Raw genomic sequence first — 18,619 nt, forward strand, 5'->3', positions numbered from 1 at the left:
AGAGGTTTCCTAGGGCTCTCATCCAGTGGCTGAGCATGTGCAACCATTCTGACACATGAGCAGGAGTGGAGTTTCAAACAGAAAACAAGAGCTACTGTTGTTGGTCTAACTTACCCCCACGTAGCCTTTGTCTCTGATTTCTGAATGTGTCAATATAAAAAGCAGATTCTGTGGTGTGCAAGTGAATGTGTTTGTTTTTGTGTACGCATGCTCACCATCGTAGCCCTCTTCGCCAGCCAGTTTAAGAGCCAGCAATGGACATTTCTCAGTGATTTCGACAATGGCAAGATTGTTGGTGACAGATGGGCTGGTTTGAGTATTTCTGTAACTGCTGATCTCCTGGGAATTTCACACACAATATAAATAATAGTTTAATGAAAAACTTAAACCAAAAGACACAAACACATATGACAGACAGCTGCCCGTAAACGCACTCTCTCTGTCGCACCACAATCCGCAGTCAGCCTTTATCCCTCTCGGAGGCTTGATTAGTCTGATAAGTGACAATATAAATAATAGTTTAATAATAAACTGAACCAAAAACATACAAACATAAACAAACAGAGCAGCTGCCTGTAATTCTCTCTCTCTCTTGAACTGTCGTCACCGGCCACTTTTATCCATTGCGCGCCCCCATCAGGCTGATTGGGGACCGGGCGTGTGTTGTTCCAGCCCAGCCCTCATTTTTTTTTAAATGAGAAAGTCTACAGTAACTCAGATAACTGCTCTGTACAATTGTGGTGAGAAGAATATCATCACAGAATGCTATTCTGAGATGCAGGTTGGTGTTGTTTTGGTGGCACGTGGGGGACCTACACAATATTAGGCAGGTGTAATTTTGTGGCTGATCGGTATGTATATATATATATATATATATATATATATATAAATATATATATATATATATATATATAAAAACATACATACTGTATATTTATTTATTTATTTAAACAAATCCCATGTTTCTAATGCCAACTGGGATTTTGTGTACTTATTGATTTAGTTAATTTGGTTCAGTTAAAATGTTTTGCAAAGAGTACTAACTTATTGATGAATCATGATTTCTATGTGAAAACATTCACACACAAATACATGTGTCCACATGGTTAGGGAATGAGACAGATTGTTGCTCAAAATTACATGAAAATTACTATATAAATTGTCTATCAAGATCTGAGATTGACAACCTTCACATATGTAAATGTTTTTGCATAACATAAATGTGGTTGAGCTTGCATCTGTTCCTTCCGTTTTGCAGTCTTCATCAACTACAGTAACATTTGGAAAATGCGTTTCATCATCAAAAGCCAGAAGGCATCTAAATCTCAGTGAAAATGTGGGGTTTGAACCACTGAACCCTGTCATTCTCTGTAAACTTCCCAAACATTGAAAGGCAACACCACATTCACTGACAGCATAAGGGACAGGAAGGAAAGAGTGCAGGAAGATGGAAAAGGGAGGACTCACAAAACAAAGAATGAAGTGATGGTGAAGTCACTTGTATTTAGGAAAAGGAAACAAACTCTGTTGTGCTCTCCATCAATAGAAAAAGAGACAACCTTCCTTTAATTACTCAAACATTTATCACTGTATCCTAGCATCCTCCTTTCATTGCCTCTGCATGCCCTGATATATTATAAACATTATGAAGTAATTTACATTACTTTTGAGACTCAAATAGGCAATAACATTTTAGGTGAGTCAAGTGAGGTAAGTCAAGTTCATTTTTAGGCAAATCTACAATTAATCTAAATTATTCTAACTGTTTAGTTCAATAAACTGGTTCAAAAATAATATTGATTTGATTTATTTAAAAAGGCATTCCATGAACTTAACATGACAATACATGTTGTTTTATTGATACATAGTTAAAAAGTCAATGATGTTTTAATTTATGGATTCGTCATAAGTTTTGTGAAATATTGTTGCTAATATTTCTTGTGTTCCGTTTGTTGCGTGCACCTTAATTGGTTTTGTGTTTGTGGCTTCTAGGCCACAAACAATATTTTACTTTGTTGGCCGACACCATTGATGAGTAATATGCGATTTGTATGTTAAATACAATGTTTAGATTTGGAGACACATTTCAGTCTTGCACCTACAGTAATATCACACAGAAAGGACTAAAATTTGCCTTGCAACTTAAGATACATAAATTTGTGAAGCGATATTTGATGATGTGCGGTGTTGCTGTGTCCGAATCACTCTCTTATAAGGCTTCATTTCAAGTTAGGATGCTGCCTATGTAGGCAGGAGACAGAGAGGCAGTTAACTAGCTTTTAGAACAGACCCATTATCACAGTTTACATATCAAAGACAATTCTGACAATCAACTGATTCTGATACAATCCAACCAGTAATTCAATAAGTTTGATCTTCAATTAATTTACTGAAAAGGATTTGATCATAAAATATACACCACTGATGGCCTTTGTGTGTGCGAGAGACACATGGAAAGAGTCTGCATGATTTTCCAGAGAACTGTCTTTTGGAAAAGTTCCCTTTACAAAAAGCTTCACTTTGATGCTGCGCTTTTGCTGAGCGCTACGGGGAACAACTTTAGCTGTGAACTGAGATGAATAATGTGTGAAACACGTCAGTGAACATTGACCGGAATTTATAGCCTCGGCTGATGTAATCATTAGATGCACCTGCGGCCAGGCTATAAATGGATACTTCACCAGGTGTCGTCAGAAACTCTTTTTTCAGAGCGATTCTGTTTCTGTGTGTTTCACAAACCCTGTCAAAACTTTCTTTCCTCTGTTAGAAGTTAGAATCAGTTAGGCAGTGTGCAGTGAACGTTGTTCTCTTCTGTTTAGAAAAAGAGAGAATGACTGAAAGCCGCAAACGGTGCGTGTTCCCCTCTTCTCGCTCTATAGCTGAAGAGGACACACATCAGTTTTTGCTCTGTTTGTTTGGGGGTAAGAGTACGCTGCTCTCGCGTTGCAGCAGGGCGGGTGCGAGCACTGCGATTTGCTTTAACAGGCAGAGTGCGTCGTGCTCGCCTCGCTTGCTTCCGGGAGTCAGCACTCACGAAAAGAAAAAAAAAAGAAATCGTTCGTGGGGCTCTTGCATGGATTTGGCTGAGGAGCAAGAGACGGGTTGATCCCTTTCTCTCACTCTCTCCCCAAACCCAGCTGGTCCTTCACACATGATCTCGACGCTTCTTCGGATCATGAGGTGGATCGCGATTCTCTTCCCGCCTCCGAGCTTTCCATCCGCGATAGAAAATCTACGGAGGAATTGCTCGATGTTGTTACTCGTGCGGTTGACAGATTGGACTGGCCACGTGAAAAAGAGACCCCCAAACGCTCCAAATTAGGGGATATATTTTATCTTCCAGTCTAAGAAAGGGAACGCCTCATGGGTCCCTTCCCTTCTTTGACAACCTCCATGAAGAGCTTTTTCGCTCATGGAGAACCCCTAAAAAAATTACAAAAATACAAAAATAAAAAATATTATATATATATATATATATTTTCTTCCCGTGTTCGCATACCCTCGACGTCATTATATTCGACTATAGTGGGTGTTGAGGCATGGCGGTATTCAGTGATGCCGCCGGTCGAAGAGGCGCTTGCGGGCTATCTCTCGCCAGGCTCGGCATCGTCACTTAAGAAGCCCTCTCTCCCCTCAAAGCCTTGTAGGACAACCTCCACTTTAGTGGGAAGGGCTTATCAAGCAGCAGGTCAGGCTGGTGCTGCTCTGCACACTATGCTGTTTTACAGGCGTACCAGGCTGACCCCCTGGACGACCTGAGTGTGGGTTCTGCACTTGACGACCAAGCCGCAGACCCGCCTCGGTCCTGACTGAAGGGAGGCTCAAAAGCAAAGCGTGGCGAGTCGTGCTCCTCCCAGGGATTGGGGACAGTCTCGCCGTCCTCGCCAGCCCCCGAAGCAAGACCCAAGAGAAAATCCTGATGGTCTTGCACCTAGATTAGGGGGTAGCTCCCCTCGGGACGGGGCGTGTGCTTCACTTCACCCCTCCCGGTACCCCCTCGAAGCCCCTCCATTCCCGCCACCTCTTGGTGTTTCGGGTTGCAGAGGCTTCAGTCAAAATTGGGTGTTTTCGCTGTTCCTGCATTTTATTCAGGATGCGAAACACCCAACAACCCCTCAACAGGAAGTGTTAAAATATAATACCCATCTCAGAGATCCTGGAAGCGTGGAAACTCCTGCCGGATATATTCATTTCTGTGTAGCGGCCTTAAGTGGTCGTCCAGCTTAAGGGGATAGGAGGGTCATCAGCTCGGTTGTCACAGTCACTGTCTCGGGTTGATGGCTGTATTTCTGGCCCTGAAATACCTCCTCCTGAGGCTGCCATGTCTTGGTGCAGGTGGACAATACAGCGGTAGCCTCTTACATAAATCATCAAGGAGACCCACGTTCTTGTCAGCTGTATTTCTGACACGTCGGATTCTCCTTAGGGCCCAGGGTAAGCTCCTGTCACTCAGGTCAGTTATATCCCTGGATGCCCGTATACGGGAGCAGATTTACGGTCCAGACAGAAAATACCAATGGGGGAGTTAAGAACTCCACCCTAAGGTAGTAGTTGCCCAGAGTTCGCCAGCAAGGGTTTTTGCCTCTTACTGATAGCACTGCGCTGGCCAAACAGGGCTTGGTTCTCGGAGCTAAACTCTTCCCTCGACGGCTTGCCTTGGGTGATTCCGAACAGGAAGGATCTTCTATCTCAGGCACAGGGTAATATTTCATCCCTGCCCCGACTTGTGGAATCTTTCATGTTTGGCCCCTAAGGGTACCAACTGAGGGACACAGGGCTTTCTCCTGAGGTTATCGAGACCTTTTTTAAATGCCAGGCTTTTTCCACTTGGAACAAGTTTGGGTGAGATCTTAGGGCAGAAGAGGACCTCTTCGCCTCTATGGATAGTACAATGTCTCCTCTACTTCTCCCTGAAATCACCCAGCCCCCTTGGGTCTGGACATTAAGACACATACATGACCCAGAGTGCGTCTGTATGCATTCCTTTCCCCGGTTTCTCTGCTCCCAGGAGTCTTGGCCAATGTTCACCAGCAAGGGTCTTTCCTCCTACTTATGGCGCTGCGCTGGCCGAACAGGATATGGTTCTCTGAGTTATTATCTCTCCTCTACGGTTCGCCTTGGTCGATTCCGAACAGGGAGGACCTTCTTTCTCAGGCTCAGGGGACATATTCATCCCCGGCCCGAATTGTGAAACCTTTCATGCTTGGCCCCTGTAGGGTACCAACTGAGGTTCGCAGGGCTTTCTCCTGAGGTTATCGAGACCATTTCAAGTGCTAGGGCTCCCTCCACTTGGAACTGATCTGGGTAGATTTTACAGGGCAGAAGAGGACCTCTTCGCCTATGTTGATAGCGCAATGTCTCCTCTACTTCTCCCTGAGTCAATAACTCCCGGGGGGCTGATCGTGGTGGCGCATACATGGCACTAATGTGCCTGCATGCGTTTCCTTCTAATAAGTTCATATTACAGAACCAGCTAACTGCCAGTTTGCTTCAGTTTTGGAGTCTCTGTAGAAAGAACTGTCAGCGGGCACTTGCCTCACCACTGCCAGGTTCTATGTGGCCTCCACTTCGGTTTGCCATGCCTCGGTGGGCGGGTGGGCATCCTTGCTAGGACCTCTTCATAGGGTAAGACCCCCCTTTTTTAAAAACCTCTAGAGTTAGCGTTTGGTAGACTTCTGACTCTCAAGATGGTTTTTCATATGGCAATTACGTCTCTAAGGAGAATTGGGTACCTACAGGCTCTGTCTCTTTTGCCGGCCTGTTTTGAGTTGCCCCAGGTATTACCAAAAGCATTCTTTGCACCCTCACCCTGACTACCTGCCCAAGGTGCCTTTCTCGACCCTTGGCCAGTCATTCTCTAAGCCTTCTGCTCCCTGCCATTTGTAATGCCGGAGCAGCTAAAGACTACTCAGACTTTGTCCAGTCTGTGCCCTTCAGAATTATGTCCACCGCATTTGCTAGTGGCGTAAAGTCAGGGCAGCAGTTCTTCACTTTGAAGCCGTGACCGGGTTGTCACTTTGGGTGAGGGACCTTACTGCCCGGGCCTACGAGGCACGTGGTCAAGCTTCGCCAGTAGGTTTTAGGGCACACTCTACCAGAGGGCTCTCCTCCTCTAAAGCCTTGGCTAGAGGTCTCCCTCTGCAGCAAGTTTGTGGTGCGGCAGGTTGGTCCTCTCCGCGCACATTCATTAAACTTTTATAGTTTGGATGTTCTTGCCACTCTGGGCTCTTACGCCCTTGAGTTGACACCGCACAAGTTTGTGGTGCGGCAGGTTGGTACTCTCCGCACAATTAATCAAATTTTATGGTTTAGATGCTTTGCTACTCCGGACTCTTATGTCCTTGAGTCAACATCTCAGCCCATGCCTAAACAAGTTTGTGATGCGGCAGGCTGGTCCTCTCCGCTCACATTCATCAGTTTTTATGACAAGTTTGTGTTGCGATAGGGTTCTCTTTGCACACATTCATCGAACTTTATGGGTTAGATGCTTTGCTACTCTGGGCTCTTATGCCCTTGAGTCGACATCTCAGCTCATGCCTGAACAAGTTTGTGATGCGGCAGGCTGGTCCTCTCCGCTCACATTCATCAGTTTTTATGACAAGTTTGTGTTGCGATAGGGTTCTCTTCGCACACATTCATCGAACTTTATGGGTTAGATGCTTTGCTACTCCGGGCTCTTATGCCCTTGAGTCGACATCTCAGCTCATGCCTGAACAAGTTTGTGATGTGGCAGGCTGGTCCTCTCCGCACACATTCATCAAATTGAATGGTTTAGATGTTTATGCTACTCCGGGCTCTTATGCCCTTGAGTCGACATCTCAAGCTCATGTCTGAGACCTCTCGTGTTTTTGTGAGTACACTGCACAACCGTAGGGGTCCAGACAGCCCCAAGTGCGGCGGCGTGGGTATTGCGTTCCCCGTAGCGCTTAGCAAAAGCGCAGCATCAAAGTGAAGCTTTTTGTAAAGGGAACGTCTCGGGTTACATGTGTAACACTTGTTCCCTGAAAAAAGCGGAACGAGATGCTGCACTTCTTTGCCGCACTGGGACGTCCCAGGACTGCTCTTCAAAAAGAAGTATCTGACGACACCTGGTGACGTATCCATTTATAGCCTGGCCGCAGGTGCATCTAATGATTACATCAGCCGAGGCTATAAATTCCGGTCAATGTTCATTGACGTGTTTCACACATTATTCAGCTCAGTTCACAGCTAAAGTTGTTCCCCGTAGCGCTTAGCAAAAGCGCAGCATCTCGTTCCGCTTTTTTCAGGGAACAAGGGTTACACATGTAACCCGAGACGTTTTACAGAAAAGAAAAACTATTGTTTCAAAAAATGGAAACGATTAGACACCTTTGCCCTTTGAGTTCGGAAAAGAGGAGAAATATGGCATGACAAAGCCAGGAAAGACAAGAGGTGAGAACAGAGGTGGGAATACTCACAATACTGCAACCGGCCATATTGTTTTTTTTATATATTTTTTTTTATCACAGTGACCTGTCCGTTGCCTTACTTACCAGCTAGCATAGCAGCTGGCCTGTCTTGGATTGGCCTTTGACATGTTGTAGTTTAGTAACAATGATGCACTCTAGTTCAAGCAACATACTTGTTTATTGAAGTACAGATGAAAGAAAAGCTAGCTGTGTCTGATTTGTTGATATCAGGACATCAATATCAACAAAACCCAGAAACATATATAATATTTTATCATCATGTCCCTGCTGATTCCAACTTTTAATCATGTCATGGGTATTTACAGTAAATTGCCCCTTATATCAGCAACATATGCACACACAAAAAATCAGCTAACCCTCTCACTCTTACTCTGACACACAACACTTATCTATTGTCCAGCCATCAGGGTTAGGCCCATCTGTGAATACATACAGATCCTCTCATTCAGTTGTTCTCACACACACACTTGCATACATCCCAATCCCAGCAGGGATTTTATATCCCCGTGCAAAAGCATATTCCCACAACCCTTTGCTGCCTGTTCCATCCTGATACGATTCCTCCACACAAAAGAAACAGGAAACCAGGCAGGAAAGGTTTCACAAAACAACTCTGTGCCCCTCTCTCAAAACATGCAACTCCTATGCATCTCTCACACACACACACACACACACACACACACACACATATGCCTGTACACACCAAAAATCAATCACAAGTCATTAGCCTGTTTAAAAGGCAAAAAGATGAAAGGCATTGCAACAACCAGCCTTTTCACCACTGTCTATTTCTCATTCTCAGTTTTTCTCATGGTGCTCTGGGTGTGATAGTCGGAGATTGAGAGACACACTCCCGCTGAGATAAAACCAAAACCAGACGTACGTCTGTCAGAGTGTGCTTTCTGTGTTTCATACTTCTCTAATATCCTATCACTTCACTAACACTCAGAGTATCAAGTTTGGGAGTTTCAATCAAGATAGGAAAGTTATGATATAAGAAAAATAGCACATGAATGGGTTCCTGAGGTACAGGAACAGGGAAGAGGGCTCACCTCCAGTGTCTGCATCAGTGCAGGTTTGATAGCATCTTTCATGAGGACTGCCAAAGCCCCAGTTACACCCTGAGAGAAGGAAACAGCAAAGAAATGTCAAAATATGTTGGTTAGAGCAGGCGTCGAATGTCTTCATGGTAATTAACCAATAGATGACATTCTGCTGACATCTTTTCTCAAATAGTCACACACACACACACACACACACTGCTCCGATGCTGCACAGTGTGTAACTTCTGCACTACTTGTGTAACCAAATGGAATAGCAAAAATATTGATGGTTTCAAAGAGGTTTCCCCAAACACTGCCCATGACTTCCATTGGTTGCGAAACAGATAGTCTTGTCCCAAGCTTAAATAAACAGTGCAACGTTTACATCATGCCACAGACCCACATTAAGCATGAATTATGCCCGGTAAAAGTGCTGTCTGCTCTGGTTTCATGCAAATGCACTGCAAATATAATATGCAGATTAGTCAACGGCGCAAACACACCCACAAAATTTGTGTACTTTGTGCACAGCGATTTCAATCTTGAGGCCCAATTCCAGTGTTTTAGTACTGAAGATCAGACTCAGTCTCAGACTTGGGACCATATTTTTATGGTCTTTGTCTTTTCATGGACTTGGACTCGAAAAAATGTGGAATAGGACTTTTTGGGCCGTTCACACCGAACACATTTAAGCATCTGTCCATGCGGTTTTCCAGTGGTATTCCTACTGTATGTAAACATGTGCTAGACTGACATCTTTAACCATTGAACTGCATATCACTGTGCTTTCAGCATCACCAACTTAAAAATAAATTCAACTGTTAAAATGTGTCTCAAACACCAGTGTTCTATTATATTATTTGCGCTGCATCTTGGTTTTTTTTAACTCAAGTTTGTGTCTGGTCTGAATGGCCTCCAAGTCTTCTAGAAATGCTTTACCAATAGTTGCATGAATGCTACAAGCACTGGAGAAAACATAAAAATACTTCTCTCAATGTCATCAGAATTGAACAGTTTGATGTTGTTTTTGCCTTGAGGTTTTTGTGCATAACCCGAGACGAAAACTTGCAGGCAAAAGCAAGCAGAAATGCTTACTTGACCTACAATGAATGGAACATAGTAGTGCAATTGAGACTGGGCTGCCGCTTTCTGGCCTGCACGCCCAGGCTGAGGCCGACGCGCAGATGACCGACATGCTTTCCCGGACCGCCGCTAGCTTGGGCTTGTATTGGAACCCTCCATCCTCCCCACAGCCATCACGGCTCGACGACTGGTTCCCGGGGTCATGCTCGTGGTCCAGGAACGTGAACTGTGGCTGAACTTGGTCGAGATGCGTGAAGCCGACAAGTCTCGCTTCCTCAACGCCCCTGTCTCCCAGTTCGGCCTCTCCGGCGACACCATCGAGAACTTTGAACAGTTCTCCGCGGTGAAGAAGCAGACGGAGGCCATCTCTCACATCATGCCCCGCCGCAAACCTCCCGCCCTGATCCATGCCCCGTCTGCTCGCCGAGGACGTCCCCCTGCGGCTAAGAAACACTCTGCTCCGCCTCAACCCGAGCCCAGCTCTCAGCCCCAGCGTCGAGCACTCCGCGGGAAGCGCAAACCCCCGTCTCACGGACCCCCCTCGAGGACACGAAAGGCTCCCAGGCTCTGGAAACTGCCGACCCAGAGTCCAAGACGTTAGCTCCAGGTGGTAAGACCGCTCCATCTCCCGGTGGACCCCCTAACAAGGGCTGCGGTACCCAAAATCTCAATAACAGAGCTATTTCCTTTGTCTCTGGGTCACCTGGCCCGCAAATGCCGTTCTCACGGCACTTTGCTTCCAGATCTCAACAGTCCCGGCTTCCTGAACGCGGTACACCTGCCCTCAGCCCCACGACTGTTCCCCAGCCGGCCGGTTCAGATGAGTCCAGAGGATGCCAACATCAGACCTCCTCCTCAGTGACGTACCCGCCCCCTGCCGGGTGCGTGGAGCAAAGTAAGTGCTTCGAGTTTGTTCTCAGCACCAAAGCCTCGGGACGCACCACTGCCCCCCAACGCCATATTACCTGTTCCGCCCCGCTGCAAAGCCCCGCCGGGTACGTCCAAAATACTCATCCCCTTGGTGCCCCTAGCACGGAGTTTAGAGGCATGGCTTTCACTGCCCAACCCGTCACACTGGCTGCACCGGACCATTCGACTCGGTTATGCAATTCAGTTTGCCAGGCCTCCGCCCCCCTTCGCGGGCGTCCGTTTTTCCGCAGTATACGGCGAACATGCCAAATCCCTGCGCAAGGAAATCGCCTCTCTTTTACTCAAAAGGGGAAAAGCGGTGGCTTACGACCGATCTTGGACCTGCGAGTTTTCAACTGGGCTCTGTCCAAACTCCCGTTCAAAATGCTCACCCAGAAACAGATTCTGTCTGGCATCCTGCATACGGTTTCTATGGTTCGCGTTCGTTGGCCAGGCGTATCAGTACAAAGTCCTCCCCTTCGGCCTGTCTTTGTCCCCTCGCGTCTTCACGAAAGTCACAGAGGCAGCCCTTGCCCCGCTCCGAGAAGCCAGCATACGCATACTCAATTACCTCGATGACTGGCTCATCCTGGCCCCCTCACGAGAGTTACTATGCACGCACAGAGACCAGGTGCTCAGGCACCTCAGCTGTTTGGGACTTCAGGTCAACTGGGAAAAGAGCAGGCTCGCCCTGGTTCAGAGCATCTCTTTTCTCGGCATGGAGTTAGACTCAGTCTCAATGTCAGCACGTCTCTCCAACGAGCGTGCACAGTTGGTGCTGAAATGCCTCGCTTCCTTCAAGCCAGGCACTATGGTCCCTTTAAAACGTTTCCAAAGGCTCCTGGGGCATATGGCATCCTCCACGGCGGCCGCGCCACTGGGGTTGATGCATATGAGACCACTTCAACACTGGCTTCAGACTCGAGTCCCGAGACAAACATGGCGTCGCGGCACGCACTGTGTGAGAATCACCACCGCCTGCCGCCAAACCTTCAAACCCTGTACAGACCTCTGCCTTCTACGGGCAGGAGTACCCTTGCAGCAGGTGTCCCAACGTGTCCTGGTCACGACCAACGCCTCCAAATCAGGTTGGTGGCCATTGGAATGGGGCCCTGATGCGCTGGCACATCAACTGCCTAGAGTTGTTGGCTGTTCTCTTTGCCCTGAGGAAGTTTTTCCCGTTAAATCAAGACAAAGATGTCCTAGTCAGGTCAGACAGCACCACAGTGGCGGCCTACATAAATCGCCAAGGCGGAGTACGCTCCCACCACATGTCACAACTCGCCCGTCGTCTCCTCCTTTGGACTCAAGTCACTGCGTGCCACTCACATCCCATGTGATAGCGGACATGCTGTCACAACAATGCTTGCCCAGTGGGGAGTAGAGGCTCCACCCCCAGTCGGTCCAGCTAATCTGAGAGCGGTTCGGCAAGGCCCAGGTAGACCTGTTTGCCTCCCAAGAAAACTCCCACTGCCCGCTCTGGTATGCCTGGACAGAGGCTCCCCTCGGGGCAGACGCATTGGCACTCAGCTGGCCCACGGGGCTGCACAAGTGCGCATCTAGATCTAGCCGGTCTACCATCGACCATCGTAGATACAATCAACCAAGCCAGAGCCCCTTCTACCAGGCATCTTTACGCCCTAAAGTGGCGCCTGTTCGCAAATTGGTGTTCTTCCCGGGCTGAAGACCCACAGAGGTGCGCAGTTAGGTCAGTGCTCGTGTTCCTACAGGAGAGGCTGGAGGGGAGGCTGTCCCCCTCCACCCTCAAGGTGTATGTCGCCGCCATCGCGGCTCACCACGACACGATAGACGTCTCGTTCCCTCCATCGGGAAACAGAGGTTACATACGTAACTTAGACATTGTTTACACTGGACATTTAACACATTCTCTTCTAGTCTTGACTCGGAATCTGATGAGCTGGTCTCGACTGTACAGCATCACTCCACTACTGGTATGCAGACACATGAATCATATTTAACATGTTGAAAGTGTGCTTAACTACACCACAGGTCTGGATATATGCCATGTTATAATGCTCTTCTCCATCATTTGATGAATTACTTCAGTCATGTTCGATTGACAATGTACACAATCATCTCTTTTAAATAAAATTCAGTTTGCCACTTGCTGTCCTTGGCTGTAATAGGAAAAGGTTTACAGAGCTGGGCAATTTCTTTGAATGAAGTAAAATCTATAATGAGCCTTACACAGAAAGAAAGCATGTTTGCACAGAAAGAAACGAAAATTATGTAACTGAAATAGTCAAGACGTGGCGTATTTCAGTGCTGACTGAGCCAGCTTAAACTAGATTGCGGGTGGTTAGTGAATATGATGCAGTTTTTTGCACTAAAATACCACGAACAAAAGTGCTGCAAGTTTTTTGTGAATTCGCCCCACAGTTTGTACTTTCAGGAAAATCAACCAACAAATGACTTATATTTTTCTCTGCAAATTAAGCTGGGATTAGAAAGCAGTAAAAGATTATATATATATATATATATTTTAAACTGCTTTAAAAAGCATTTACTTTTGAATTGTTTTTCCAACTGACAGCATCTCTGAATGTTCACAAAAGAAGGTTTTGGCAGATTTAGCTAGCTTTTTAGGACAACTTGTCCCCTAAATGTAGCAAAGTACACACACAATCACACCCACCAAGTCATCTGCAATGACTGGCTGTCCATTTCTTCTGCTGCCCATGAGCATACGCCCCTGTCTGGCCCTCAATGTCAGCCAGTCTGTCTGTGAGTGCGAGGATGGCCATGATCTCACTGGCCACCGCTATATCAAACTGTGTCTGTAAGAACGATAGAGGAGAGATTACATCCTGACTAGCACATGAACACGACAGTCAAGAATTAGGTGATTTCCATCAAAATGAGTTGTCAGGACAGTGGAGAGATTTGTTAAGACACAAACATCCACACCTCCCTATTATCCCACAAATACGCACACATCTGCCAACTCTGGTTCTTCATCATAAACAGTAAACGGTTCCCACATGTGCCCATGACAACCCCAGCTGGAGCAAAACCAATCTGTCCTGGTTTAACTCTAAGCTAATAAATACTCCTCTAATAAAACAGCTGGGAGCAGAGGAGTGGTTGCCAGATGCCCTATCAGGAGAGACGGGCCGGTTAACACACATCATTGGTATCATCATTACTTGGCATTTTGCTACATTTACAGCATCCTAATCGCTGAGATAATCTATCTTAAGTGATTGTTCGCAAGCTTTTTTGCCAAGTTTGAGAGATTTTAGGAATTTTATTCTCTTTAAATTTAGTTTTAATATACACATCCGCCTAGATTGCTGCATTTACTTAAAATTAAAGGTGAAGTGTGTAATTTCTGTGATACTAGTGAAACTGAACAAAACTACAAAATTATGATTTCAAACAGCAAAACTGTCTATCATTGGTCACACAACCAGACAAGCCTTTCCCAATTTATAGCATTGGATGAGCCTTTGATACCATTTACATGCACTTAAGAAAATAGTTTATTCCAGGGCTTTCACAGAAAGCGGCATTCTGAAACATCATGTGAAGGAGAACACTATTTTTCTTACGCCACAAAAGGGATTGAGAAAAAGTGGTTTAAAGCTCCTGGGTTCCCTGTCTGTCACTCATTTACATTTATGCATTTGGCAGACACTTTTATCCAAAGCAACTTACAGTCCACTTATTACAGGGATAATCCCCCCAGAGCAACCTGGAGTTAAGTGCCTTGCTCAAGGGCCCAACAGTGGCATCTTGGTGGTGCTGGGACTTGAACCCCCAACCTTCTGGTCAGTAACCCTGAGCCTCAACCACTGAGCCACCACTGCCCACTCGCTTGAAGTTATGACAATGTATTGACACTAGGGTTTCACTCTTGAGAGCCCCAATCACCTTTGCTTTATTCAGAAAAGGCCAATGAAAATTGGCGAGTGGAATTTGCATGTCGCTCTCCACCCGGACATACGGGTATAAAAGGAGATGTCGTGCACCACTCATTCAGATTTGTTCTTCGGAGCCGAGCGCATGTGTTCATCCCGTCACCTTGCTGTCTGCTGAAATTACAGTGCATATCAGCAGCTACCTTCGCACGGTTGAATGTTGTGCTACCCCAGTTGTGAGTCCACTCGTGTAAAAGAGTATATTCTAAAATAGTATATTTCCTCTAAAAGAGCTCGCAGAAATGCATGGCGTCTTTTTAAAGATGATCTTTCGCATTTGTGTTACTGGGTGTGGCCGTTATCTCTCCCCACCGGATGGCCTCGAGTGCTTGGGTTGCCAGCATGCCAAGGCAACTTTTGTGGAGGGGTCATGTTCTCACTGCGAGAACATGCCCATGAGAACTTTGTGGTTGCGGCTCTCTGCCTCAGGGCAGATTTAATATCTTGTTCCTCGCAACGAGGATGAGTTATCAGGCGCAGCATCGGAGGGTGGGCTTCTGCGTTCGGAAGTGGGCGAATCTTCTGAGCTCCCGCTCTCAGGAGCTTCCCAGGTAGAATGCGCTGTGGCTGTGCATCAATGCCCGCAGGGCACATCCACCTGGAGGAAACGACTAAGGCTCACTTCCAAGGCATATAAGTTTTCTTTGTCATTAGTGGCGAAGGTTTTCAATGCCGCGGGCCAGGCCGCCTCCACCCTGCATTCCATGGCTATCCTGCAGGTCCACCAGGCCAAGGCGTTTAAAGATCTGCACGAGGGTAGGACCAACTCAGGGCTTACGCAGGAACTGTGCAACGCGACCAAACTCGCTCTACGGGCAACGAAAGTCAAGGCGTGCGTCCTGGGCCAGACAATATCCACCTTGGTGGTCCAAGACTGGCAGCTGTCTCTTTGTGGAGAAGGTTCGCTTTCTCGATGCACCCATCTCCCAAAGGGGGCTCACTGTCGAGGATGAAGAAGCAGACGGAGGCCATCAAACACATTCTGCTGCGGCCTGACTCGGCCGCCTACTGGCCTTTGAAGTCCCTCGCCCTGTCTGCCTCTCACCAGGGCAGTCCTATTGCAGTGTCGGCCCCGGCTCCCCCACCACAGGAGCCTGAATACCGGTCTCTGAGAAGTTCTGTGTAGATGAAATGCAGCATCGGAGCAGCCTTAAAATCGGTTGTTCTCATGATAGAGCATACAGTATATTTCTGTGGCATGGGGTGCATGGTCATGTGTCTGTCTGTTGGAGAGGGAAAGCGGTAAGGCTCATCACCTGGGCTGTAATTACTCTAACACCTGTCTCTCATTGTAGTGATGGGCGGAGGGAGACCTGATAAGCTGGGTTTCCATCCACATATTTTAAGCACATTTTGGGATGTTGCACAAAAACTGCTTGATGGAAACACCAAGATGCAAATAAAATCACCAAAAAGTACATAAAATAAATATACAGATAATAAGAAATTCAATAAAAATAACACATTTTACCGATTAAACTCCTGTTGAATTTATTAGAATTCAAGATGCACATCAAAAAAGTCATGTGACTGATTAATTCATTTATAACTGGACTAACCGGCAGACCAATCATCACATCTGAAATGTGGCCCTGGTCATCCTGAAATAACAGTGTCCTTAAAATCCAAAGCCTGTTTATAGATTGTAAAGCCAATAGGTCAAATACAAGCTTGAACTGTGCCAAAGAGCAGGTTTATTGCCATTTTTGAAAACTGTCTTATAGATCTACATGGTTAAGTCATAAGGATGGAGGAACACACCCACATAGTGCTCCCAGATCTTTACAGTGTTTTGTCTGTGTGCTCAAAACTGTGAGTATTAATTATAAAAAAAGAGTCAGAGTGGCTACAGTTTCTCCACATGTGACAATTTTATTCTTTTGAACACAAGGGATTGAAACACAAATTTATTCGCACATCACTTGTGTGATATTATGGTTTTCACACAAATTAAATTGGCAACTTGGATGAAAAATAGCTATTGTCAACATTAATCTCATTAAATTATTAATGCAAGGTAATTGCTGTTTAAAAATGTATTTATGCTAACTCTGAGCAGCATTAAAGAGTCTGTGTAAATAAACCTAAATGCCACTTCAAATGCAGGTCTGTGCCACACTTGCAGTGTAAAGATGGCTAATTCCTTTCAACTAGAAGTATAAAGCACATATCTGGTGAGTGTGGCCTTTTTCTGTGTTGGCCTGGCCAATGGTTACATTTTGCAGAAATCTGTCAATGGTATCAACAACTGTTCAGAAAAACAGGAAAACACAAGTATCAAAGAAATAGTTTTGCAACGCTTGCCTGAGGAGAACACTTTGTTATACATTAACCTGACCACTTATGATAACTTAAACATTTCAGTTATGGCTCCTTTAGGAGTTCTTGATTAATTCAACATTATCACCAGGTTGCAATAACATCACATTGGTTGGCTTGCACTGTCTGCTCAAACATAGCAGCAATGCACACAGGCATTTAAAGACTGTGTTTAAAGACTAGTGCTGGTGGGAATCATGTCATGAGGGAGCTCAGCAGGACGTTAAGTGCAGAAAGCTGGATAGATTCTGCAGATCTTGCTGTCATAGCTAAAGAGATGAATGAGGCAATCTAATGAATCTCACAAAACGAATTACCTAAAGAGACCCACAGTGCTGTACGCCAAGGGAAACCATAAATTTGCAATAAGCATGCATTCCTCAAAGACTTGTTGCATTTCTTTTTTTTTTTGCAGCCAAGTTGAATGTCAGAGGGGGCAGTATGAGACATAAACACACAACTCCCAAAAGGCTAGGAAGTTGGAGGAAGAATTTGAACCCTCCTGGCATTTTCTCATACATACACAGAACAATTTTAAGCCTAATTTTAAACATGTCAAAATTATTACAGTGGTTTAGTCTGCTTTCTGTCTGTCTCCCAGTTCCCTCTTGTGTATTTGTTTCAATTAATCTGTCCGTGAGCAATCAGTGTACTTGAGCTACAATGTAATGTACACCCAAAATGTTTAATCTGAGAAGTGATTCATAAATAAGTGAGGATCATGATGGCGTGGTGTGAGGATCATTATTCACAGTGATATGTTCCCATAATTGACAATGGGAAGTCCTAATTGTTTAAACATTAGATTTACAAATGTCACATAGTTGTGAGTCAGATATTTCTTCAGACAGATACACACTCCCTCACAGCAGGAGAGATGTAAAGCTGTTCTTAATATTCCAGGGTCCTCATCTTAATGTGCACTTTTAAACCGACAGAGTAAATATTCCATAAGTCATTGTAGAGCTATTTCCCTAATGTTCAGCATTGGACTGAAAAACAATTGCTCTCTGAAGGAATATATTGTAAAAATGAAGAACACATGGCATACACATGACTTAAAACTTGAAACTACTTTATTTTGGTTGTACACGTTAATCCTTGCATATGTTTTACCTTTTTTTTCCTCTTTTTTTTTTTTTGCAGTTTCTTTGCCTTATTTGAATTTTTTGCACTTTATCATCATGCAGTAACCCACTGACATAGTGTGTGATGTAAAACTCTGAAATCCAAGATGCATTGTGATCGCATAACCCAATACGGATCTTAAACCCAGCACTGCATCCGAACATGCATACTTCCCTACTACATAGTGTGCCAAAAACAGGTTGCCACTGGAGAAGGATGTCTGAATCCTCAGTATTCACAAAAGAGTAAGCTATGAATACCCAGATGACCTACTACATCTGCCAAGATTCTGAATCGGCATCCACTAGACACTCTACTTTCCCATAATGCCTCAGGAGCTGAGATGTCATATTCAAAATGCTGGATATAAATATATACGTTGGAGAACCGTGAGTCGGTTTGCTCTTTCAAACTGTATGTACTACATATGAAGAAAGTTGTTCCTTGTGTTTAAATTGCAGCTTAATTAACAATGCCAGAGTAGATTATTTTCGTGGTTGTTAATGCTGTCATTTATTTGGTCATTCCTGGATGAACTTTAGTTTAGTTCATACTTTATTATCCCCTTAGGGACATTTTTCTTTGACTCTGCTGCAGTATGTATAACATACACAACATCAACATTCATATAAAATATACAATAACAATAAAACAGAGACCTAACAATTTCACATACTCAAAAACATTTTACGTATACTGTATAAAGTGTATAAAAACCTAGCCTTCACTTGTATTCCTTGTAATG

At 45.1% G+C, this 18,619-nt stretch overlaps 1 protein-coding gene across 1 annotated transcript in view; it reads left to right on the forward strand.

Annotated features, from left to right (window-relative positions):
• The window catches only part of LOC127623922 (uncharacterized), a 32,447-nt gene extending 16,894 nt beyond the window's left edge, over positions 1 to 15,553 (forward strand). The window contains exons 6-7 of the mRNA XM_052098506.1: positions 14,857 to 14,978; positions 15,328 to 15,553. Of these exons, the coding sequence (XP_051954466.1) occupies positions 14,857 to 14,978; positions 15,328 to 15,553 (348 nt within the window). The remainder of the gene's footprint in view (positions 1 to 14,856; positions 14,979 to 15,327) is intronic.
• Positions 15,554 to 18,619: the final 3,066 nt, after the last annotated feature.

This window comes from Xyrauchen texanus, chromosome 30 (assembly GCF_025860055.1).
Source record: "Xyrauchen texanus isolate HMW12.3.18 chromosome 30, RBS_HiC_50CHRs, whole genome shotgun sequence".
Classification (NCBI taxonomy): domain Eukaryota; kingdom Metazoa; phylum Chordata; class Actinopteri; order Cypriniformes; family Catostomidae; genus Xyrauchen; species Xyrauchen texanus.